General features: G+C 42.9%; 1 protein-coding gene across 12 annotated transcripts in view; it reads left to right on the top strand.

The window, feature by feature from the left end:
• The window catches only part of LOC141761660 (uncharacterized), a 68,715-nt gene that overhangs the window by 34,774 nt on the left and 7,631 nt on the right, over window positions 1–26,310 (top strand). For 10 of the 12 annotated variants that reach the window (XM_074625172.1, XM_074625171.1, XM_074625173.1 and 7 more), the window contains 5 exons: window positions 2,137–2,325; window positions 4,902–4,978; window positions 6,698–6,803; window positions 12,685–12,915; window positions 25,975–26,045. In XM_074625172.1, coding sequence (XP_074481273.1) covers window positions 2,137–2,325; window positions 4,902–4,978; window positions 6,698–6,803; window positions 12,685–12,915; window positions 25,975–26,045 — 674 coding nt within the window. The remainder of the gene's footprint in view (window positions 1–2,136; window positions 2,326–4,901; window positions 4,979–6,697; window positions 6,804–12,684; window positions 12,916–25,974; window positions 26,046–26,310) is intronic. The other 2 variants (XM_074625168.1, XM_074625169.1) reach the window with 2 other exon arrangements.

The raw sequence follows: 26,310 nt of genomic DNA on the forward strand, positions 1-26,310 counted from the left end.
TGCTCCAGACTGATGTTTATCAGAGACCGACATGAATTTACATTTCTATAGACGGCGGCTGATTTAAAGCTCCACTGAGCAGGATCTTTATTGAAAAATACAGATACGTTATCAGACTCAATCAGCCTCAGAATATTTCACCTTCAAATACATGTGGGCCTGGTTTTTGCATCCCATAAATGATCAGCATTCAGAGACCTGAAAGATTTGAGGTTAGTCAATTTGATTTTGAGGATGTGTACAAACAAAACAACCGGCGTGCTCAACTCAGAGCATCCTGTGTGAAGTTTACTGTATAAACTACAGATATTTAACTCAGAAGTACCTTTCTCTCAATTTTAAACTTGCCAAAGTATAAAGCATTTGAATTAGAAGTGTGTCCTCTGTCTGGGTGGTAACTAACCCGTGTGTCCAACACCTTAATCACAAGATTAGTCATTTGTTATCTGCCACTGTGTTTGCTGAGTGTCTTTCAAGCTCGTGGCTACTTTTGGCTAATGATGGACTAATACCCGGCCTAACTGAAAGTGTGTCCCGCCACATTATGTTACACCCACAGTTATCCCTGGGATTTCCTCTCAACGACTCCTTAATTTATTAGCTCGGCCAACAGTTCCTTTCTCGCACCTGAGGGATTACTTTACCAAGCGTCAGCACACCTACAAACTCATGTGTGACTTCCCAACTGAAAACACTTTATAGGAGTGTGTGTGTGTGTGTGTGTGTGTGTGTGTGTGTGTGTGTGTGTGTGTGTGTGTGTGTGTGTGTGTGAGCAGTGTGGACACGTTGCATTACACAATTAAGACAAACTGAAAACTTTCTGTCTAATGTAAAGGGCTTTACTACAGGCTTTTGGGATGTTGCTGGTAAAGTGTGTGTGTGTGTGTTGGGGTACCTGTAGCAGAGCGTGTTGAGTGAAATCCCCTCGGAGAGGAATGGCAGCTCCACACCCAGCCAGCGTAGGCCGGGGATTTGCATGGGCACCGAGCCATACTGTCACTGATCCGCTTTTAATTGGGTGTGACGATGAGAACTTTGGAGCCTGAGGAGAGTGGTGGAGGTAGGGGTGGGGGTGAGATGCTATGGGGTTAGGGAATTTGGGGTTGTGTTGAGTGAAGGCTGTGTTATTTACAGTAATTTCATGATCCAGTCCAACAAGTCAGTCCAGTTATTATTTTCAAAGGTCAATGTTTATAAATGTATTTAAGTTTAACATGTTTCTATCAATGGGCTTTTGATTCTCTGATGATATGAGGCATTAAGGATTTGTTATACATTGTAAACGTATTTATATTTTGACAATTGTTTCAAGTATTCTATTTTATTTCACCTCTTAAAGTGGCAACAGAAAACTTTAATGAATGGGGTGGTGTTTGCCGTGTTCAAGAGAAGAGTCCATATGAACGCCCCCCTCTTGTGGTATTCACGACCTGAGGATGAATCCCACTGGCTTTGGTGATCTAGACTTTTCCTCCATAAGGTTGACAATTGTGGATTTGAGTGCAATATCTCAACAAGTATTAGATGGACTGCCATGAAATTTGGTACGCACATTTATGTTCCCCTCGGGATGACTTGCAATAACTTTGGTGACTTTTTATTTAGCGCCGAAATGAGTTTCCTCTGTCGGGTGGCTGGGCTCACCCTTAAAGACGGGGTAAGGAAGAAGAGAGAAGAAGCCAGTTGAGGTGGTTCGGTCATCTATTCTGGGTGCCTCATCCTACTGAGACAGGCGCTTTCACCTGGTAGGAGACACCGGGGTAGACCCTAGGAGATTAATTATATATCTCATCTGGCTTGGGAACGTGTCAGGATCCTCCAGGAGGAGCTGGGAAACATTGTTGGGGATCGGGACGTCTAGACTACCTAGCTTTGACTGCTGCCACGGCGCCGCGGCCCCGGATAAGTGGCAGAAAATGGATGGCTCGATTTTTTGTCTGAATATAAGATGCATTAACTTGTTTGCCTACTTATTGCTACCAGGTGCATTGCAGACCCGTCAGTGTTCTGTTTAGATACCCAAATGATTCACCTACGTTAAAAGCAAACCCGTTTAACAGAAGCTATTTGATATGTGTTGCAGCGCCGCAGGATATTTGTCTCATATTTCAGACGTTGTCGTCTCTCCACCTGCAGAGCTGTCTCCCGGCTTGGCGGCGCTAACGGTGGGCTGTGACTCCGGGAATCTGGGCTCCCTGTCCCGGGTCCATCTGCTCCTCCTGGACCGACCGGAGCCCGAGACCATGCTGAGCCCCTTCGGTCTAGAAGAGGAGCTCTCACCGGTGCAGGACTGGTTCGATCTCGGTATGCGGTACGATCTAGCAGGTATAGCTCTTCATGAGAAAGCCTTTTCCTCAGTAAGACAAAGTGTTTCCTGGCAAATACAAGAAAATGAGAGCAACATACACACAGTTTAATACCAGGATTAAACATAATCCAGCAAAAACATCCAGTTATAGCTGATACAAGCAGCTTGTAACTCCCAGGAGCCAAAAGAGGAAGTTCCCACTCCAAAGACAAACTTTGAGTCAGCATCAAGTTTCCTTTCTAACTATTGAAACTTCTTTATTCAGTCAGCAAGTATCCAAAGTATCTGTGATTTGTGATCATGTGAAATCATTACTTGTGATTGTTTGTGTATTTATTAAGTCCATTGTGACTGACACGCAATCTCAGTTCACTGAGGAGTGTAAACCTGCTCTGAAAAATCTTTCTGACAGTTTGAATGAGATTGCTTGATAAGCAGAAACCGTCACTTTAATAACAGGGAGCAGTCAGACAGGTGTGTCCATGTGTGTGTGTGAGGTGAGAACACACATGACGGCGGGGAATACACGAACACTGGAGGTGTGTTCTCTCCGTCCGCGGCCGGCCTTGAGGGTAAGCGATGCCTTTTTTATGGCGTCGAGCGGCTTCTCTTTTTAACGAGCTCCGATGCCGCCTCTCATCTGCTCCCAGGCATGCCGCTGCGAGCTTTTTAACTGCTGTTTCCCCGAAGGTGTGGCAGCTCAGAGGAAAGGTTTACAGGGATATCAGGATGTGCCATATTAATAAAGATCAAACCGCTAGAGTGGATCATTAACCGGGAAAGTCCGACTAAGATAGCTGGAGACACTTGGAACCGAGCGCTGCATGCATAACAATGGATAAGAAAACTGAGACGTGTGTGTGTGTGCAGAGAACCCATTCAGTCTAGCGCCTGTTGTTTATAGACTGATAACACGTCGGAGAGTGAGATAAACACTGTCGACATTTAAAGGTTCATTCAACCAAATTACAAAGGAACATCTCTCCCTGAACTTTAATAGTATGCAGATAGTTTTGAGTTTATTTTGTCTAAATTTTGAGGAATTTAACTTGAAGATTTCTGCCTCTATCTCAGGGGTTGGTAAACTTTTTGGTATGAAGTGCCATTTTTTCAGCTTTCTTGTTAATCAGTGTGCCATATCAACATTAAGGCTGTTGTTGTACTTTAAGTATGAAACCACATCAAAGTTTAAAGGGACTATTTGTAAGATTCAGAAATGCTGCTTAACAGCGACACCTGTGGCCTTGAAATCAACGAAAGTCAGCGTCGAGCTCGCGCTTGCTCGCTCTACATAGACATGAACGAGCATCGCTCAAAACAGTGAGGCGGCAGACGTCAGCTAAAACCACAATATCACTCTATATTTCAGCTGCTTGGTAGTAATGTTAGCTGACCAGACGGAGGTCTCTCCATGAATCAATGCTGATTCTAGTGTTGGCTTTTCCTGCTCAGCGCAGGCTTCAGCAGCGGGGCTCCTCAACGAGTTACGTTATCGCCTCCCGACCGCAGCCGAAGACACCGGCACCCGGTCGGTAACGAGACGATAATGTAACTCGTTGAGGAGCCCCGTCACTTCACAAGACACAGAAAACCTCTGTTGGTCTGGAGGAGCTGCAGCATTTATTTCTGCACAAACGTCCACTCTACATTCACTAGATATTCTCAGAGCTAAACTAACTCTTCTGCAGTGTGGAGTGAGCGCGCGTTCACGTCTAGAGGTGGAGCGAGACAGCGAGGACGCGCGCGCTGTCTGAGTGAAGGAGAGCAGGCAGCGGAGACGAGGCTCCGGTCACACGCGAGCTCGCATATGCGAACGCGCATGTGTGCCGAACCGCTACATTTATACTCTTAAAAAGTTACAAACAGTCCCTTTAAATCTCCAACGGATCTTTAATTTTATTCAGTCCATGTAGGCAACGTGCATAGCAACATTTAAAAAAAAAAAAATTCTCCCATAATCAGGACATTGTACATATACTGTATATGAGAGCACTATAAAAGAAGGCTGCCATCCTCATGAGGCAGAGTTGGGCGGGTCTTCGCGGAATTCAGGTGGAGGAAAAAAATCAAATCAAACCACCGTAAATTGTATTGACTTGGCTGCCGATATCTCAAAACCTGAACAAATATAACCAAATCTATCTGCATGACTACATAGATATAACCAGTTGTAACTTGGTTCAACCGGCTCTTAATCAGCAGAAGAGAAATGTGATGTGTTTTCTTTTTGGTGTTCATGCATCTGTGCCACCGACGTTTACAACAAGAGAAAATCTGTCTGCTGGAAGCTTGTCTTTCCTCTCTGTGTGTCTCCAGAACAATGTTTGCACCTGGCACGCTCCTGTAGACAGGTGCTCCTCTGGGGGTTTTGTTGCTCTATTTATTGCCATTATTTGCTCAGAGGTTAAGAGCCATAATTGGAACTAATACACTACATTACTCATATCTGAGCACACACACTCGAGCACAAAAGACAAGTGCATGTAAGTGTGCGCCGGAGGCTAACACTTATGTACACACATGCACGCTGCAAACACACCATTTACTTCCTCTCCTTTTTAGCTTGACGCTGTGTCCTGTGTGGTTTTGTCAGGTGTTGTGAGGCCCCTCACAGCTGGCGGCGTCTCTGAAAGGTGTGACTCCGCAGGGAAAGTCCAGGAAAACAAATCGGTGAGTGCCGCTGCCCCTTGTGGAACCGCTTTTCACTCTTTACCCCCCTCCTCCGTTCATCTATCAGATTTCCCTCCTAAAAGCAGGACTGCGCCTCGTCGTGAGCAAACACTAGAGCTCCGAGAATCAACTCCTATCAGACAATAACCCCCGAACCTGGCGCACACAGTCACCCTCCCACACAAAGACCCCCTTTTACAAACTTGAACTGGCATACATTTATAACTGTCATTCCAGTAAGACGAGCCAAATTGTTGTTGATAATTGAGACACAATATAACAGAGGGCACGCGGCGTGCAGCAGGTGTGTGGTTAATCAGTCACGGGGCTGCAGGAGGGGGGGGGGAGGCCTGACTGTACGGGAGCAGGCGGGCTTTTACACCAGCTCATTGCTCTGTCGCAGGGGGGTAAACGCCCGACACGGTGGGATTCTTTCAGAGGATGCACCACCACTAGGATCAGACCGGGGTGAGGGGTCAGGGGGGTAAACAGGGCTTGTGCATGCTGGGCTGCAGTGGAATGGACGCAGGTGCTCCACGTGATCTACGATTAATCTCCCCTTTATGACGAATGAGAGAGAGGGCCCCTGAAAAGCATGAATGAGACTCATAAGCCCCCTGCAATTATGCCAAACCACAATGACGAGCTGAAGTGCTCCGAGCTGGATTCATACGGTCGTTTGCATAATGCACCTCGCTGAAGCAAGGATCCTCACACTGGATTATTTACAAAGAAGAGAAACTGATAAAAGCAGTGGTGTGTTTGGATTTGGGGAGTGGGAGGAGCTGCTGGTTCTGGGTTAGGGATATGTTTAATCACTGTAAATTGAAAATGTTCTACAACATAGAAACTCAGGAGTTTTAAAGGAATAGTTTGACATTTTGAGAAATATGCTTATTCTCTCTCGCAGAGAGTCCGATGAGTAGATCGATACCCGTCCAATCCCACTTCCTGCAGTCTTGTTGTCGCCGTGAGGTTGCCAGGCAAGACTCCAGGAAGTTACTCCTCCCGGCCAAAAATACATCAGACCGGCATCACCAAGGCCACGGCCCTATCACATAAGGAGAGAAACAGGAAAATGAAGAAAAAGCTGTTGTGTAGCGGGTTAACCGAGGCTTTCACACTGAGATTTGAGGCACATAAGATACGTGAATATTCAATGTCCGTGTGGTAAATCGCTGACAGTACAGTCATGCAGTCGTCTCCAACTTAATCTCAGCCTATAGATCAAACAGTTGGCTATGAACACGTTGGTTATTTACAGACAACACCAAAGGATGCACGAATATATAGAGATGTCTGGATGAGCAATATCCGTCCACTGGGTTGGACGGGGGAAGACTGAAGGGACATGGCGGCGATCAACCTTAATTTATGAAGGTATCACGAACGCTCCGGTTCAGGCAAGGTCGCAAAATAATTATTATACATGTTTATAAAACAAAAGTTTGTTTAACAAGAAATGAAATGCATAAATTACAATCCAAGCATACGTCATATTGCATTGAAGTCTATGGGATCTTCAGTTTTCTATCCCCCAAAAGGGGGCGCAGCCTTGATGTTTTGCGAACATCAAGACTGTTTCGCAGCCATGTTTTGTGCCGGTCTGATGTATAGTCCTACACGTAATGTGTTAAAATGTATTAAAAAACATTGTCTGTGCAGAAAATCCTTGACATTTTCTAGTTCAACTGTTACTAAAGGTTTATTTCCTTACAGGATCGGTCTGAAGGAGGGTCTGGGTCACCGTCGTCATGGATCATAGACCCGAGTCCGTCACTCAACATGTTTGGATCCGCCCACTCTCCCTGCGTGTCCAACCACGGTACAGTAACCCTTAAATCTTACCCAGAAAACTCTGATTTCTCCTGATCTGTGTGTGCTGCAATGACATATCACCTCTCTGTTAAAACTGGCGCTCTCTCCGAAGAGCCTATAACAACAATAGTTAATCAATACAAGAGCCCGACTTCACCATTAGCGTCTGATCCGGTAAAAGCCCACTCAGTCCCCGTCGGCTCTGCTTTATGAGGAGCCATTGTCTCCTCACTGTCGGGCGCTGTGTTTGGCGTTCCCTTGCCTCCGGTACACTTAAGCCCGCTAATCCTTGCTAGGGCCAGCTGGCCCGCGGTATCACCTTCACCTGTGTGGTCGGCCTGTGTACATTCATGAGTGATGGTTCGGAGGCGGCGCTTACTGTACGGATCACAAACACTGGAAAGCTGGCAGCGCAAGACGGGGAAAAAGGTCCATCGAGGCGGCGTCACCACGTTGGAAATGGAGAGCCACCCTTGAGCTAATGGCTGCCTCTTTTTCCTCCCATCTTCACATCTGTCAGACTGTGATCACGCTCACTCGTCCAGTATCAGTCATTGTTCTATAACGCTAATGGGCCATGGTATGCTGTATTCCTCGAGGATGTTATAAATGCATCCATCATATCAGAGATTGATATGTCTGTGGGCTGAGCTGGAGCTGGAGTGGAGGAGGGTGGAGCTATAGATCAGGCTGTGCTGTGAACAATCCATCTGTCTAAACATTTTGACATCAGTTTTCACAAAACTTGCAGGAATAATGGGCCTCATGCAAAAACCTCTCGTACTGACAGATTTATTCTTAAGTGGCTTGTACGAGTGATTTAGGAGAACTTGTCGCATTCACCAATTTTCTCATGTTTTGAATTTTCTCTAAGGCATGAACACAATTTATGAGTGGTCCAGACGTCTGCTGTTAACCAAACCTACGGTTTTCACTAATGGATTGTATATTTCATTACAATTTTTACATAATTATGTTGACATTATCCTGTTTGACTCTGCAATTCGAAGTATAGTATAATACACAAATATGAGAGAAGTGCTAATAAACAGTATAATACTACAGCTTTTAGCTATTAACGCAGTACTATGGTATCTTGTGCATACAAACACTGCAACAACATTTCCACAGATAGAAGTTGGGTAGTACTGTGTGTATGAATAATTTAATGAGACACAAATATGACAGAAGTGCTAATAAACAGTATATTACTAAATTTTTTTTACTGCTGATGCATGGAGCAGCCGACTTGGATTTTGAGGTTGGGGTTGGTGAGGTTCTTCAGGGGGCGTTCCAGTTGAAATTTCCAACTGGGAACTCGGAAATGCCGACTTCCCAGTTCAAATGGAACGCAGCATTAGGTTTAAGGTGGTCTGATGATGCGTTCCATTTGAACTGGGAAGTCAGAATTGTATTAAATCAGTCGTACACACAGTACTGTCCAACTTCTATCTGTGGACGTGCTGCTACAGTGTTTATATGCACAAAATACTGCGTAATGCGTTGTTATCAACTGGTATTGCTAACAATGGCTAATGTGATTGAAGCAAACCCCATTAAATTGTCCAACTTGTTGTACTGGAACGTGGTCAACTCGGGTGTGACGTCATTCCCAGCTCCGATTTCCAATGTAAATGGAACGCAGCATAAGGAAATGCTGTTGAGTCGCATTATGGGAACTTTAGGATCCTGCATTTTTGGGTGCGTGACCCATAGCAGGGACTAAGAGTCAGGATATCTCTGCTTATATGCTCCATTTGTTGATACCATGTTTCTGTGAAGTCCCCCAACTTTATGGAGGTGCAAAAGTACTATTTTAATGGAAAGGAAAACTCCTGACTGATTCAGGGCCCTGAGTTGGTCTAGGGGCAATATGTTACTCGATTTGTGTGGCGACACTCCTGCAACCAGGAATGAGTTTTATATGATTTAACAGCTTGTTCTTTGCAAAGATTGATTGATTTATTAGCTTGTTAATTTAAATGTTGTACATCCATTGTCAAAGAACACAATGTCTGAAATTCCCTTCAGCTTTAAAACGCTGTTTTTTCACACATTTTACGACGAGGCGCTCCCTGTTTAACTACCCTGTAAGAATCATACAAACTGGACTAATGGAGGACGATGTCCCCCAGAGGATCGAGGTGATGGCTTGTGTGCTTTGACCTTTTGGAGGCCAAAGGCATGGTCACACTCTTGGGGAGGAGGAAGGGAAGGGAAGGGGGGGAGGGGGTCATCAGCAGGGCGTGGAGGGGTCACGCCTGAGGTCACACTGTCTCTAAAAGATGCCCAGTGTGTGGCATGTCTTTGTGTGGATAGGTGAGATTTGGTTACCCTGGAGGTGTGAGCAGTTCAACCCTTTGAATAGAGATCCCCAGTAATGGAGGGAATGACCCCATTATGACTCAATGTATATGAGAAAGTTGAGAAAATGGGCCTGAGATCAGTTCACATGACCAACTGATGATTTATATATAATAAGCCACAAAACGCTTATTATATTTATTATATTTTATTGTTCAACACAGGCCATTTCGGTAGAATATGACAATAGAATGGCGGACGTTTTACTGCCCTCCAGCAATCACTTTCAGTCCAAAATGACGGAAGCGTAGCTTTGCTGCTGGTCGCTGATGTTGCAATGGAACGAACAATTGACTTTCACTTCTTGGCAATATATACGTTCTTTGACGACATGACCACGACCACTTAGGAGACAGGAAGTGTGTACCATTTCAAACCATTGGGGGAGCTTGAAATGCGTCATCTTTGTTACAGAGCATCTTTGATTTAGTACTGCACGTCCATGAAGTTGGGAAACTCACAAGATACATGTTGAAGAGAAGAATGTTAAAATGGAAAGAGCAGAGACCAAGATATCCTGACTTTTATTCCCCGGTATCGGGCAAGCTCCAAAAACACTGTATCCTACATTTCCCATAATGCAACTGAATGTTGTCATTAATTTAAAAAAAAAAAAAATTCAAACTTTGGAAAGTTTCTCCAAAGCCACAGAAGACTTTATGCAATGGTTTATTAGTGCACCTTTGTGACAAATATGTGTACAATCATATGGAATGGTCCTTTAATTAATAATGATGATGATTTAATGATGAGTAATTTTTCTGATGTTCGTTCCATATCAATGAATCGCCCGACTGTCTCTGGATCAGTTCGACAATGGTTGACCAACTCTGAGATTAGAGTGAAGCCAGAAATGAGCTGCGATAAGATGCTGCAGCTCCCCAGTGAGGCTCATGTTAAGACCTTTGTCCATCTCTGCTCATCAGGAATTCATAGGTAGGGTAATCCCTCCCCTCATAATTGTTTCATGACTGTTTCCCCGCTGCCCCCGGTCACTCGGCGTTCACTCCAGTGTTTAGCATTCAGCTGCTACTAAAGATGTTAGCGTCCAAATGAATGTAGCGATGTGCGGGGGCCACAAAGAGCACTAATCTGAACTGACCCTGGTGGATTGTTCCAGAAAGCTGAGGAAGCTACGGGACAGATTAGCCTCCAGAAAGACAGAGACGGTGCGAGCAGAGATTAGTCGTGTACTAAGCGAGGATCGTTTCCCTCCCCAGAGGACCACACACTGACAGTGTAGCCATGTCACCATTGTCTCTAAGCCACCGCCGCTGTGGACTCATCGGCTATTGTCTCCGAAATCCTCCAGCGTTTCCCCAAAAACCTGGACTCAAGCCCTTTGATTGGCACTTGTCAGGGCTGATAGAGAGGGTGACGTGTTGGGAAAGGCTTCGATAAAGGAGCCCTGAAAGGAAAATCCCCTCCCCATGAATAATAAATTGGCGAGGATTTTCTTTTTTACTCCACCCCGCTCCTATTCTGCCATTCTCTGAGCAGATAGAGAAGTGAAAGCTCTGGGTGGCATCAGTGAATGGCCTCGGCACGCTGATTGTCTCGCTGATGCTCATCCTTTTCTCAAACACGCAAAGAAAGAGATACAAGTCCAACCTTCTTGCCTCTGCCTGGTGGCTGGATGGTAAAGGGCAGGCAGTGTGTGTGTTGGAGAGAGTCGGACGAAGGGGTGGGCGGCGCATGTGTGTGTGTGTGTTTATTGTCATCGGCGGCCTTTTCCAGATCAGCGAGGGGATTTGACTCGGCCGCTCGCAGCCAAATCCAGCTATCTGCTGTGTTCAGATGCTGTGGTTGGTATGGTAACCTGCTCTGTGTGTGTTTTAGATGGGCTCTTGTTTCCAGCTTGAACTGACCAGTAATCAGTGCGGTGCATTCATGGATTAGGCCATGTTGGAGGTTAGGATAGGAGGGCTTGAAAAGGAGGAAACCAAATCCTGAATAATTTCAGTTGTGGTTTCACCCTGCTTTAAAGATGGTACATTATACAAACTGTTTGGAGTTTTAGATTTTAACCAGTGCTGATTAGTTGATCATCAGGAAATTGATTATCAACATATTTTATACTTGATTGATCATTTTATAAAGGAAAAACTGTAACAAGCATCTGAAATGTGAAGATTTTGTTGCTTTTCTCTGTTTAAAATGAATATCTTTGGATTCTTTTGATCAGACAAAACGAGCTATTTGAAGACGTTACCGTGGTACGGTGGCCCCGAGAGCTCAACACACGACAACTAAAGAAAACACAAGCAAATGAAGAAGATATCTTCACTAATTTGACTCATGTGCATGCATGGGAATGACCATCATATACTTCTATCATAATGTTCTAAACCCTTATACACTCTAAACTTTAAACTGTTTATTACAGATTTATGACTAGAAGAACTTGACACACAGTGCTGAGCCGCATCTCAAATTCATCTTCAGGTTCCCAGCTTTCAGATGATGTCCACCACTTCTATGTGACATCTACTGTTGACCTGCTATCTCCCCCTAAAGACCCCATGTACCCTCCTAAAAAAGACAAAAATGTGATTATGGTAAAGACGGGTGGAATGGAAAAGGTTAAACAACAAGGAAAATAAATACAGGTTTTATTTTAATGTATGATGCATTCAAAGGAAAAGTTTTAGATTTTTGAAAACCATTATCTTCACATCACATTCATCATGACGTCACTGTAGATATCCCAGACATGCACAGAAACCCCCCCCCCCCACAAGAAATGATGAATTCTGCGTCTAAAGATGAATACATTTCTCATCCCGTCGTCTGTTTTGGTGACATTGAGACTTGAGCGTGACGTCGAGGCTGATGGGAGCGTGTGATTGTGTGCAGTGTGGTGGAAGACGGCCTGTCAAATGAGACATGGCTCCATCAATCTGGGCTGCTGACCTCCGCGCGCTCGCTGACGAGATAAATGAATCCACGGCGCCACGTTCGGACGGCTTGATGAATCTGCTGCCTGTCGGCTACTCGACTGGTCAAGCTTTCTCCTCCTAATGACTCGCGTTTGCAAAAGAAAAGAGTCCGAAACTCTGATGGAAACTGTTGCAAAAGACAGTCGCAGCCCTCCTTAAGCTCAAGTCTGCATTGATGGCGCCCTTTGTCTCGGCGCCGCTACACCAAGAAGTGTATTCTGTGGACTTTATATTCGGAGATAATGGGGCTCTTAATTGGCTGGTCAGTGACAAAATAGACGTCTGTTTGAGTTTCAGGGAGAGCGTCCGCTGCTTAGAGAGATTCTGAAAGGACTGAAGGGAGATGTGACTGTGGCATTTAGCAGAACAATGTGATGGGAATTAGTGTTTATTAAAGCAACTGAAATGGGTTTTAGTGCTTTTTACTAAGTGGCTACTTCCACGTAGACAACCATGAATACTTGTTCAGGACTGTGGTGATTACAGTGTTTATATTTAAAAAGTTAACCCCTGTGTTAAGACTTCTACATGCAGGACTTCATTAGATTTTTTGTATGTATTTTATGTCGTATCTCTCTGCTCCAGGTTCCAGCACAGATGAAGGGGGCCCCACCGAGGAGGAGGAGGATGCCAATTATCCAGGATGGAGGGACCGAGTCGAGTCCTCGGCTGGAGGAAGGAGGCCCAGCAGAAGTGAAGAGAAGGACAGAAGGATGGAGGAGAGGAAAACAAAGGTGCTGAACATGCTTTCCCAACTGCAGGACGACACGCCTCGTCAGCCGAGTAGCAACAAAGGAAGCTCCAACTTCGAGGACTGTGAGTTTATTATCTAATAGAAATTAGATTATTTAATCCCTTAAAGCAAAATTTAGGTCATTTTAAACCCAGACCCTATTTTGATGTTATTTTCCATCATATACCTTCACTAAAAAATCTGTTGCCTCATAACGTACAAAACATACAATTAATATGCTCTCCTCAAAGCCACCAGACAACAGTAATTTTACCTTGCTGATCATCGAAATATAGTTCATTCAAACTCGACAGAAACAAAATAAAACTCATCAAAACCATCTTGGTTGGGGCGCCGCAGTAGCTCACCTGGTAGAGCGGGCGTCCCATGTACCAAGGCTTAGTTCTTACCACAGCCGCCCCAGGTTCGAATCCGACCTGTGGCCCTTTGCTGCATGTCATCCCCTCTCTTCCCCCCTTACAAAAAACTATCTCTGTCTCTGTCAAATAAAGGAATAAAAGCCCCAAAAATAATAATAAAAAAACAAAAAACATCTTGGTTAATCTTTCCACTGTTCCAACAATCACCAACTCTGGTTTGGTTGAAATAAACCCTCAATTCACCGAGTTAGATGTGAAAAGAAACAGCCGTTATATGAGCTCCTCAAAGCCACCAGACTCCATTGACAGAAACAGTAATTTTACCTCACTGATCATTGTAACCGTAACATTTTAACGGTTTACTAACCTTGTTTTCTGCCGCATTTGTGATGTTGAACGTGACACACCAGAAAAAAAATCAGAAAGGCACTCGTCTACTGTCAATGGGAAACCTGTATCGTATCGCCTACTTCTACCCGTGTTTAAAAGACCTGCATATACGCGCTAATTTTGGTGGAAAAGGGGTACAAGACTCCACTGGAGGCGGTGCGCGTCAAACAAGGTGCTTTATAATGAAGCAGCTGAGGAGATTTTGGTCAGAATTAATCATTAAAATAAATAGATATAAGAAGACAGGAGTCCTGGTGGAAGTGTTTTACTTAACTGTTTAAAATTAAGGGTTTTCCCACTCCAGCCATGTTTGAAGGCTGAATCTATCTCTTCTTTGGCTCCTGTTCACACAATACACCATGCAGGGAAAATCACAAACACGCGACACATTTACCAACACTCCTCTCGACTCTAAAAATTTTCCCTCAATTACGCCACTTGATTTTTTTTTTAGAATTGCCTTTTTTGCAAACAGGAGTTTAGCCAGGAGTTCTCCAGTTTCCCTCAAGTGCCTAATTTCTGGCATCCAGGCCTTTGTGAGAGCGCCGGGGCCGACGGGTCTGACAATAAGCGTCCACACCTAAGGTCAAGGCTGAGGGGGCCGGCCCTCTGCAGAGGTCACCAGGTCAGAGCTCTCCCGTGAGTGCTGGCACCCATGAATGGGGCTGATTGGACAGGTTTGTTCAGACGGTAATCAAGCAGGATGAAGAACCCTGCAGCTGGCCTCACTATTCTGCTGCAAGGTTATTACTAATGGAGAGCTTTTATTGTGTTACAGGAGGATGGACTTTGGTTCGTGTGTGTGTGTCCTTGTATTCATGTAAAAACAGGTGGAGTTTTACATATATGAGTGATGTCATTTTTTGGTTGTCTTTGCTTCTTTAAAGGACGTTTATCAGGCTACAGCTTTGGTTAAGAGTTGGAGGAAGTTTATGTGATGCTAGCAGCCGTGGCTCTATGGTGATGACAGTCTATTGGTGGATCCTTCACTTTGGTTCAGACTGAAATATCTCAATATCTATTGGATGGATTGGCTTGAAATTTGGGACGGATATCTGTGATCCCCAGAGGATGAATCCTAATGACTCTGGTGATCACATGACCTTTCCTCTAGCGCCACCATGAGGTTTATAGGTGTGGTTTTCAGTGAAATATCCCAACAACTGTTGGATTGATGGTAGGGTTGGACGATTGGACGAATATATCGTCTATCGGTGATTGGCTGAGGTCATCGGCAGTTGTTTTTTTTGGGTGATGTTTGTCATTTGCACGCCGCACACATTCACCTCAAGATGAATGGTAATAACTTTAGTGATCCTCTGACTGTTCATTAGCGCCATCATCGGGTCTAAATGTTTGTTTTTTGACCAAATACCTGCAACACTAAGGACATTCCCATCAGCCTCAGCTATACTAATTAGTACTAATTAGCAAATGTTAACACTAAACTAGCACAGTGAACATGGCAAACTGATTGAAGCATTGTCTTTTTTAAGCATGTTAGTATGCTGATGATAGCATTTAGCTGGAGGCACTGTTGATTTAAAGAAAGTAGATAAATACTGTCAATAATTAGGTCTGGGAACGTAATTTTGTAGGAGACGGGGTTGATTTGAGGGTTAGATTTGGGAAAATGTATTGTTCTTTATCATGGATTGTCTGTCACTACAGTTCTATCACAGGATTCATCATAAGATAATTTTATTTGGTGTTTTAAATCATTGCATGCACTTTCCATAGTAAGTACAATGGCACATTTATCACATGGACAATTGCTGAAATACTTGCACATACTGGCTGAAAGTGTGATTAACATCAATTTGTACAACGTCTGTCTGTCAGAAATAATCAAATACCATATATTTATATTCCATGAAGATATGTTATTATCACACAGCCTTTTCTTATATTTATCAATAAAAACATTTTGCTCTTCAGGTTAATAATTGATTACATTCAGGTTAGATTTGGGTTTAAAGGACACTAATGAAGTTCTTCATCAGCGTTATTGTTTAGAGAAAGACACTCTCGTGTTTAAGGGTGTGGTGTGTTTACAAAGTGGGTCCTGATCCAGTCTGTCATTTTTTACGCCTGAATATTCACCAAGGTCCTTTTGTTTGTCGTGTGTGTGTGTGTGTGTGTGTGTGTGTGTGTGTGTGTGTGTGTGTGTGTGTGTGTGTGTGTGTGTGTGTGTGTGTGTGTGTGTGTGTGTGTGTGTGTGTGTGTGTGTGTGTGTGTGTCCTTGCACATACACACACCTGTGGTTTGTGTGTGCACAAAAGTGTGTGTGAGTGTGTGTTGACTACCTCTTGTCCAGACACTTGTAACTGTGGCCTCTCATTAGGCTCTGAAAGGGTCTAACTGGTCATAATTGTCTCTTTTCGGTCCAACGCTGACCACTTGCCAACGGATTCCCAAAATAGAGACCACACACACACACACACACACACACACACACACACACACACACACACTCCCGCCTATAACTTCCTGTACTCTGCCACCATCCATCCATTCAACTCTGCGACCCTCCAGCTTGTCATCAGTCAGCGGTCGCTGCCATGCGGCTCGTATTCGGAGTGAACAGAGAAAATATGTACATAAGCACAAAGAGCAGATGTAATTATTCTCTCAGTACGAGTCAAACCAGCTCCATATGTAGATTTATGAAGCGGACTACATCAATGAGTTGGTTCACATAATACAGAATAAACATCTTTTTTAATCTTTAAACTTCTCTAGTGGCATGTCGGTACTTTTTGTGAGTAAAAACTATGGAACTGACATTTTAAAAGCTATGATAGAGATAATATGATTAAGTTGCATATTGGCAAATCTATAAGATTTCTTTAATTTTCTTAAACTGTATATCCTTATACAGTAAACCACATTGTCCGCACGTCTTCCAGTGTCAGAAATTCAAACCCAGAAGAGGCTGGTGCTGGTTTTTTTCGACTCTGTTCTCGACCAACTCATCTAATCCACTGTTTCATATTGCGGATGTTTCATTTATTGTAGCTACAGGGGTTTATGTGACATCTGCACTTTCTTCTGCTGCTGGCTGCTTGGTGATGATGTTGGATAAAAGCCCAAAGCCTGGGTGATAATTCAATATTATTGCTTATTGTCCCTCTGTATCTATAGTAGTAAATTCTAGATATTGTGGTTCACGGTTGTCATGGCTACATATTAAAAATCAGACACAGCATGAGATCTGAAAAAAAAGGATATAGATTTTTTTAATCATACAGTTTCATTCTGGGAAAAAAATCTAACCAACCATGTCATACTAGCTTGTCATGGAGGAGGCTAAATAACGCTCCAAACTTATGCTAAATTTTGGTGAGGAAAAACTGTCATGTCCATTTTCAAAGGGGTCCCTTGACCTCTGACCTCCAGATATGTGAATGAAAATGGGGTCTATGGGTACCCACGAGTCTCCCCTTTACTGACATGCTCACTTTATGATAATCACATGCAGTTTGGGGCAAGTCATAGTCAAGTCAGCACACTGACACACTGACAGCTGTTGATGCCTGTTGGGCTGCAGTTTGCCATGTTATGATTTGAGCATATTTTTTATGCTAGATGCAGTACCTGTGAGGGTTTCTGGACAATATCTGTCATTGTTTTGTATTGTTAATTGATTTCCAATAATAAATATATACATACATTTGCATAAAGCAGCACTCCCATGTTGATAAGAGTATTAAATACTTGACAAATCTCCCTTTAAGGTACGTTTTGAACAGATTAAAAACGCGCAATTAATTTGCGATTAATCACGATTAAATATTTTAATCAATTGACAGCCCTAGAAAGAACATTAAAGAAACAAATATTTAATTTAGGTATTGTAATTTTCCAATTTATGAATGCTTTTTCTGGACTTTAAAGTCCAGCCTTGCTTCATGGCTCCGTAATATGTGTCTGTGGTGGACAGCGGGGCGACACTGATGTCAAGTAGCTGTGGTCTCCTTTGTGTTGCAGCATCTAGCGCCTGTTAGCGTTGTGAGGGACTCTGTGGGCTGAGGTCTCTGATGAATGTCGATGTTGATCTGGAACACCTGGCGGCCTTGACGCCAGCCTCGCGTTGACCCCACCCACCCTCACCACCAGCAGCAGCCTATATTACTGTCCTCCACCTGTGGGCGGAGATCAGCCCTAATTGTTGTTTTCAAACAAGGAATGAGCCAAAAAAGAAAAATAGATCGAATGAACAAGAAAGACCAGTCGCTTAAAAGCGAGATGAAGGGAGGTTACGGACATTAGTGCGAGGTGTTAGTGTGTCTCTAGTGCGTGTTTCGGTACAGTGCCTTTATGTAACCTCTGTTTACTCAGCCTTTGGTCTGGAATACCTCTATGTATTTACCATCAGTCCAGAATGACTGGGCAAACAAACAGCTCGCCTATTGATGAGCAGCGGCGTGGAATATGCCCGCTGTATTCACAAGAGAGAGAAGAAGGGACGGGGTAGAGGGAGAGAGCGAGCAAAGTAAATCTGTCAAAGAGTCTATTATACGGTGTCCAAACAGAGAGCGCCCTCCACAATGGCCTTATTAATGGCACAATGTGGAGGAGCGGCTGGGCAATAATAGCAGATGATTTTGCTTTGTGAGGTTATCTCTCTGGAGATCTGGTATTGCAGTACAACAGATGATTTGAACTCTCGGGGGCATATCAGTGCGGATCTGCGGCAGGAGCTGATTGGGCGTAGGCGTGTGTGTGAGTGTTTGTGCAGTAAGTTGTGGTTTGTGGTGAGGCCGATGGCGTGCAGCCAGAGACGGGAGTGTGGCCGCTACGTGTGTCTTTGTTTGTTTTCCTACCAGAGCTCCAACCCCCCCCCTTCAACACACACACAAACACACACTCCTCAGTCTTTATGGAGAAAGTGAGGGGGAGGAGTCGAGCGTGCACGGAGCAACAACAAGCGCCTGCAGGAGAATGCTGCCAAATACTGTCACCCTCTTTTACATTGTAGTACCCACTCAAGAGACACCAGCACACGTTGCCAAATTCTGCTCTGAAAAGACGATTTTATACAACAGCAGTGAGGCGCTCTGACTACTGATGTACCAGGCCTCAGTATTTGTAAAACGGTGGGTCTTTATAGTAATTTACACATTTTTTAGGAGGCTGTGACCGTAAATATAGATCTCAATTAGATGCTGGGTAACTTTTGCCAATATCGACATGCTACACATCATTTATTTGGGTAGTTCAATCGTTCAGTTAATTTTACGGAAACCTTGAGCACCAAAGAGGAATTCATTCAGATTTACTGTCATTAGGGATGCAAAACCGAACCGTAAAAAAACAAACCGTTCAAGGTAGTACCAACTGAACCGCTTTTTGAACTGTTGCACCACTATTATATACAGGCCTGCTAATTATTTGATGAGGTGCCAGAGACCCTGAAGAGGCGCTTATCTGAACATAGGCCTACTTGACAATTAAGTAGCCTGCATTATTTCATGTATAAAATCAGTGTTATGGCTTCATATAATATAGAAATATCATTAATTACTATCAATCACTCAAGCTGTTCATATATTTTGGAGTTCAAACACGTTGGAAATGGTTTTGTTTTTCTTCTCCATGATGTGCAAAACAAGCCGAACCGAAACTGTGACCCAAAAACCGCAATACAAACCAAACCGTGGGCTTGTTGCACCGTTGCACCACTAACCAGCATGGTAAACGATCAAAAGAATCAAGTTGTGAATATTTTCAAGTGAAGTCCATGGCTGCTCACTGTCTGCTAACTTTGTTCGTCAAACGAAGACCACACGTTTACTGACATAAACAATATTTGCTCTTCTTCCTACACCGTGTTGTTGGGTAGGGGGGAGGGAGAGAGAGAGAGAGCAATCTGAGAGTAAATCTGGCTAATGAAAATGAATATTCCTTTGCAGCCGTGCATACTCCGATTAATGTAACTGGTGGTGAGCACAGCGTCCCTCTTTCATTCCTTCAACCACTTTCTTGAAAAGGTCGGCATTGCGATATTTGCACATATTCAAAAACCTGTTGATATCCAAGTCTTTCATAATGTTTAAAAGTAAGTGAGTTTCTCCTTCCGACCAGAAATGTGGGCTTTTCTTTTGGGCATGCATCTCTGCAAACTGTCAGCTAGTTGGTTTGTGAACAACGCACAGAGCTGAGCGTAAACACGAAAGAGGCCGAGTGTCCCAAACTGCCGTAAAATCCCCAATGGAGACGCATATTCTGAATGTATACACGTCTAAAGAATGTTCCTAAAACCTGAATAATATCAACATATCCCACATGTCTTAACCTGAAAATGCTCCATTCGGAATAAATCCTAGTTCAGAATATCCAATGTTGACATGACCCATTGTCATATTCAGAATAATAGTGGCATATTAGTGTGCATGTAAATGTAGTCGTTATCATTATAGATATCAACATTCATTATAAATGTGTTGGCATCATTCCTGGGAAGTTAATATGCAGTTTTACTGTCAGAAACAGGGACTCAGTTTACTTATCCTTTAATCTTAATCCTTTAATCTTCATAGGCTCAGTTAAATCTGTATGACACACATTTCTACTATATCATAACATCAAACTCTTGTAAGAATAGACGGAAAAATAAACTTTACTGCTTGATGAATTGATGCGTAGAGATCATTACCACACAAAGGCTACAAAAACACCACGTTTAATCTGCTCTCCGCGTGCACATGTGGCTCGTCTGATTGCTTCATCCGTCTGAAAAACCTGCTCAGTCACTTCTACTGCACCTCCTGCTGGTCTGCAGAGCTTTTCCTGCAACACTTTTATCAGATAAGATGTCGATCTTTACCTTTGATGTGGAGCCTGTTCAAAACGCCCAACAATGCCCCATTCTATACTATTGTGAAACGAGACGCTCGGCCTGGTTTACAGGTCTGCTTTGGCGCTCAGGACCTCTCACCTCCTTATCTCGCAGCACCACGCTTCATATTTTATGCCTTTGTCTCGTCGCAATAGATTTACAGCACCATCACATGTTTACGTACTGAAACCCAAAACATCCCATAAACCCATTTTCTGCAGTTACAGATCACTTTGGACCCTCTTTATCTGTGAGTGTGTGAATGCTATTTGCTCCATATTTGTGGACTTAATCACATATTTTAGGGCTGTATATGTGGGGCATGTTGCACTCTGACATTCTCCTGCTATTAAAAAGGGGGTCACCTCCGCTCCGCCGCTGAATGTGACCTTTGTTAAAGGAATTACGGGACACTTTATACAGTGTGATGATGAGCAGAAACAAAAGTCTGGGATTAAGCGGGAAGGAGAGCAACAAACAAGTGAACTCGTTAAAAACACAATAGACCCCTGTGTGGGTGTGTGTGTGTGTGTGTGTGGGTGGGTGTTATAAATTGCATCCTGACACTGTTTGACAAGTTACTTATTGAAGTTCACTCCTGTGTTTCCATTAACATACTTTTATGAGCATTTTGAAGCATCGTGTTGGAAAAACTGTTTGGTATCGGCAACATTTAATAAAACTTCCTCAGTTGTGATAAAGTTTTTAGGCTCGCTTGAGGTGTTTTTTGTCGCTAAATGGGATATGGAAACACCTTTGCCGATTAAATTCTGACGTAGCGAACATTTAACTCACACGACATCTTTTCAGATATATATATTATATTGTCTTTGTCTCCTGACAGCATGAACCAACACTAGCTGACATGAAAGAACAATTCAAACTTGCCCGATTGAAACAAATTCCTGAAGACCTCTCTCCATTTTTCTCTCCTAGCTGGTTAGATGGCCAAGCCGACTTGTTTTATTCCCCGTTTGCGACCTCTACTTCTTCTTCTACTCTGTTTACTGGTGGAATACAGTCAAGCGTAGTCTACAGCAGCAACTTCTGACCAAACTTCATAGCCGAATTTATTCGCTCCAAACCAGTTGATGGAAACGTGGCTGATTCACATTTCTTTATATTTTAAAAGTTTACTTACAATTTGCTCAGTTTGAATGGAAACACAGCTACTAATAAACTGTGTTTTATTCTAAATCAAAGCACCAAACTGGTCAGTAGAGCTGGGTATAGTTTAAAAATAATAATTGCAATCCAGTACCTGAGTTTTGGTATTGATATTAAGAAAATATTTAGCTGATTTCTTGAGCAATATTAACATGTTTCTCTGAAAAACTATTCATTTCAAAAGAAGCCAAACTTCGCAAATGTGAAATGTTGTTTAAGCACAAACATCCGAACCAAAATTTGTAATCCTGTTTATTACACGACTGTGTTGAATACTCAATTCTGATTGGTCAATCATGGCGTTCTACAGTCTGTTATTTCTTATGTATAGCAGTATGTTGCTAAGGGTGCAGTTCTGATGTCGGACTCTGGCGGACCATTTTTGTGTGAGTTTTTCTGTGTTGTTGAGTGGAAGCTAGACTGACTAGCTTCCACTCATAAAGTGGAGGCTAGCAGGCCTATAGCTTGCTAAAATTAGCACTGATCACAACTATAATGTTACTTTTTTTTTTTTTTTTTTTAACACTCCATTTAAAAAAGGAACTGTCGGATCAAAGAAATGAATAAACAAGACTGTGAATCTAACAGGACATTTTATGCCAACTTTTAATACCTGACAGTCAAGACACGTTTCAGGCCGTACCAACAAACAGCATGGAGGTCACTAAAGGAAATATCAATCATACACAGATGAGTACCAATATTTGTCAGCCGAGCAGTCAGCAGTGTTTTTCATCTGTCAGCTGCAGACATTGAAAATGACGCCCAAGTGTGCGTTAAATGAGTTGTGACCCGCGGCTGTTTGCAGCCTGCGGACCGCTGCACGAGCAGTGACTCCGCGAGAGAAAAGGAACAAAACAGAAAAACAAACGCCGGTGAAAGAGTGAACCTCCCTGCTCATCATCATCACGGCCCCATTCTTCCTCTCTCAATTGCAACTGAATCGCCTCGGTCTCATTACAGATTACGGCCTCAGCAGAGTGACTCTCCCCTTTCTCTCGCCTCTCTCCACACAGTCCCTCTCTTGATTAACATTTTCTGCTAGGCTTCACACCAAAGGCACAACCTGTGCTCTTTAAAGGCAGGGTGAAAAAAAAGCCATCAAGCGCTGGAGTGGAATCAGATAAGGCTATCAGGCAGGAGGCTTTACTGCCTCGGCTTTGTCCTGCTCCTCCACCCGCCCTCGCTTCCTCCCTCAATCTCTCACTCCACTGCACCTTTTGTCCGGCTGATTCCCTGACGGAGTGCTCCCCTCAGCCTGGGACCCCCCCGACCCGACCTCCTCCTCCTCCACCACCAGCGCACTGCACTCTGTGTGTGTGTGTGTGTGTGTGTGAGTGTGTATGTGTGTGTTGTAGTGAGACAAGAACAGGCGAGGCTGTGGTCAGGCCTGATGTTGACGTTGAACTTTCTTAAACTCTGCTTCCTTCACTGTTTACTCTGCACTTTAGACACAACATAGTTTATATCATAGTCAATAGTATGAAACGTATGTTAGTTTAATGATGTAATACAGTATATATAATATCTTTTCCTCAAAACAATCACCTCTTTTTGGTGATTGTTTTCCAGTACAATCGCTGATTTTTGTTGCTACCGATAAATGTACCGGGCAGGATATTTTACAGTTGAAAAATCAAATTGTCTGTACTCTCTGGTAGACAAACTACAGAATAGTGACACTGTTTGAAAAACATATCTTTCTGCATTTCTGTACTTGAATTTATTGGCATTTATTGGCTTTTAGGCCGCTACCGATATATCTGCAGTAAACTAATGACGACCTGTTTAACGGTAAGGCTCTAATTATGCTGTTTCCTATGATAAACATAAACTTAAATACTTGAAATTTGATGCATCATACAGAGATATAGCAAAAAGTGAATATTCACCCCCAGTCTCCAGGCTGGTGAACACTAATACAAGCATATACATTATATACAACAAGCATTTACATACATGAGGGGGGAAGAGGGGTATAATACTAGAAACCCCCCTCAATATGATGCAGTCCAGTACAACACCACCACTAACTATGACCTCAATACTCACACCGATTACAGTGTCAACAAAAACTAAACATTAAAGGCATCATAAAAGTAGACTTTATAGCAGAGCAGTTGTATTGATAATTAATGATGATGATTAATAAAGTGGACATTTAGTGTATAATAAGTAAAATCTCAATCGGCAAAGAAACTAGTAAGTACAGATGTAAAGTATGTTAAAAGTTGAATATACGAATGCAGGGTTCAACGTTTTCCACTTGGATCAGAAATCTACTTGCCCAAAGTCAGTTTTTACTCGCCCCTCTGCAAACTGTTTTATTTATTAGTGGTTATCAAATAACAACAAAGACTAAAGTTATTTGTCATGGTTTAATCTTTATGTTTATTTATTCAGAAGGACTGAACTCCTTAGCTACTTCCATCATCATTTCCGGAAAAAACAATGTGTGTAATCATTTTTACAAACGGGCTTTTGCTTGCTTTGGGCAATCCTTATTGTTGAGCCGTAAATGTAGTAAGTAAGTAAGTAAGTTTACAAAATGGAAACAAGTAAAGTACAAATATCTTAAAAGTGAATTTAAATATGTGGTATGTGAGTTCTTCCACTTGTGGAAAAAAGATGGACTCATAAGATAATAATACATCTATAACCTTCACACACCTGAATGGTTGTGGATGGTCAATAGAGAGTATAATAATGAACCACCACAGCTATCTCTCCTCCAGATGGTCAGTGAACCTCATCCGGCCTCGTTGGTGGATCCATTCACTCTCTCTCATAAGCTGCCGTCTCCCTTCAGCAGATTGACCAGTGCACTGATCCGACCACTGGGTGAATGTGTGCTGGTGTCTTTTGAAGACAGAGGACTTTAAATGTGGTCCCATGCAGGCTGAGCAGCTCCAGATCCTCCTGGTCCTACAGCTCCTTCTCATCTCAGATATTTGCAAACAGATGCGTGAAGCCGGCCCGCAGCTTTTTTTTTTGATCAATCAAGCTTTAACAAGTCAAGTTGACAAGATGCGAATGTACGATTTTGCATGTGAAAGGCCGAGGCAAGGGAAGGCCTGGTTTCGATTAGGCCTAAGCTGATAAATGGCGGATTCAAACAGCCCCCCTGCTAATGTGGAGAAACCCCAGAGGTCCAGGGGTTTAAGTCCAGACTGATATCAACTCTGTTGCTTCTCTTTCTTCTCCAAACCAATGAATAGATTCATTATTCAGTCGACTCATTCTCATCTCCTAAATTGAAGTGGCAGCAGCTTAAAAGCCTCATTTTCTAACCCCCTTTTTTTCTAAGTCACTCTCCCTACCAAATTTGCCTACTGAAATATTCATGGGTGTGGTTAGCCTCAGTTTGTCGTCCCCCCCCCCCCCCCCCCCCCCCCCCCCCGCGTGTAATCGTCGTTTTTATATTGGAGACTTTCATCATTGCATTTGAGTTAATGAAATAAGGTGCTGTTTATATCAAAAACAGGGTCTTTAGAGAGAAGTATTTGATTCTGAACATTAAAGAGACATAGAAAATAGGGCTGCACAATTAATCGGAATTTTATCGAAATGGCAATATGGCAGGAGGTGCGATATTTCTTAAAGGCAAAATACCATTTTAAATAAATATTGTTGCGCTGCAGAGATGTCCTAACCTCCACGTCATATTCTACAGACTTATAAAAACATCTCTGTTTGGTTCAGATTCCCGCAAATATAACATCATAATCATTTAAATATGATATTCAACGAGAATTATGATGTAATGTAATGTAATGTTCATGGTTTTCTCCTGCAACTTGTCAAATTGACTCTAAATCTCTAGTCTGATTTTAAGTCCAAACCTCTGCCATCGACTAATCTTTTTTTTTTTGTATATATGTCATAATTAGTCTCCTTCCTTGCTTATTATCAATTTGGCCAATCTAGTATTCCCAGTTTCTTACTATTTGTGTTCATTCTTGCTTTCATCATTCGCTCACAGTAAATACGTTTTTCCATGATAAAGCTGAATATTGTGGTTTATTTCAAGCTCTTGGCCGCTGCGTCTCCAGCATCTATTCATCTCACATTCTGTCTTTATGTAATAAAGACTCAGCAGCCAAGTGCCACTCTGCCCCCCCTCCCTCCCCTCCATCACAGCCAACTGGACGCCCTGTGAACCACTCGCCCTGTATTGTCCACCCTCCGTGACCCTGGTGCGACCAGAGGAGAGAAATATTGCTCTAATCCACTCTGCACACACACTGGAGCCTAATTCTGTTACTCAAGATGGAAATCACTGTTATGCATGCTATAAAATGTAACACTCAAATGTGAATTCCACGAGCTCTAAAAAGTTTGTCTTTGTCTTCTTCTCTTTGCAGTCGACTTTTTGGCAAAGTATTGCATCTTCAGTCAGGAGAAGCTGGCGGAGTACAGAAGAGCTTTTGAAGCAGTAAGTGAACAGACATTTACACCCTTTATATTCTGGATATTCTCCTTCACTCACTGTAAGATGTTTCAGTCCCTGTTAAGAACAAGATGATGACACGGCTTCAACTAACAATTATTTTCTCAATTAATAGATTATTCGTTTGGTCTACAACTTCAGAATCGTAAAAGTTTCCCAGAACTCAAGTTGGCATATTTAAATGACTTATTTTGTTCAAAGATATTCAATTTACTATGATAGAAAACTCTGAAAACTAGCAAATATTTAC

Source organism: Sebastes fasciatus, chromosome 23 (genome assembly GCF_043250625.1).
Source record: "Sebastes fasciatus isolate fSebFas1 chromosome 23, fSebFas1.pri, whole genome shotgun sequence".
Taxonomy (NCBI): Eukaryota; Metazoa; Chordata; class Actinopteri; order Perciformes; family Sebastidae; genus Sebastes; species Sebastes fasciatus.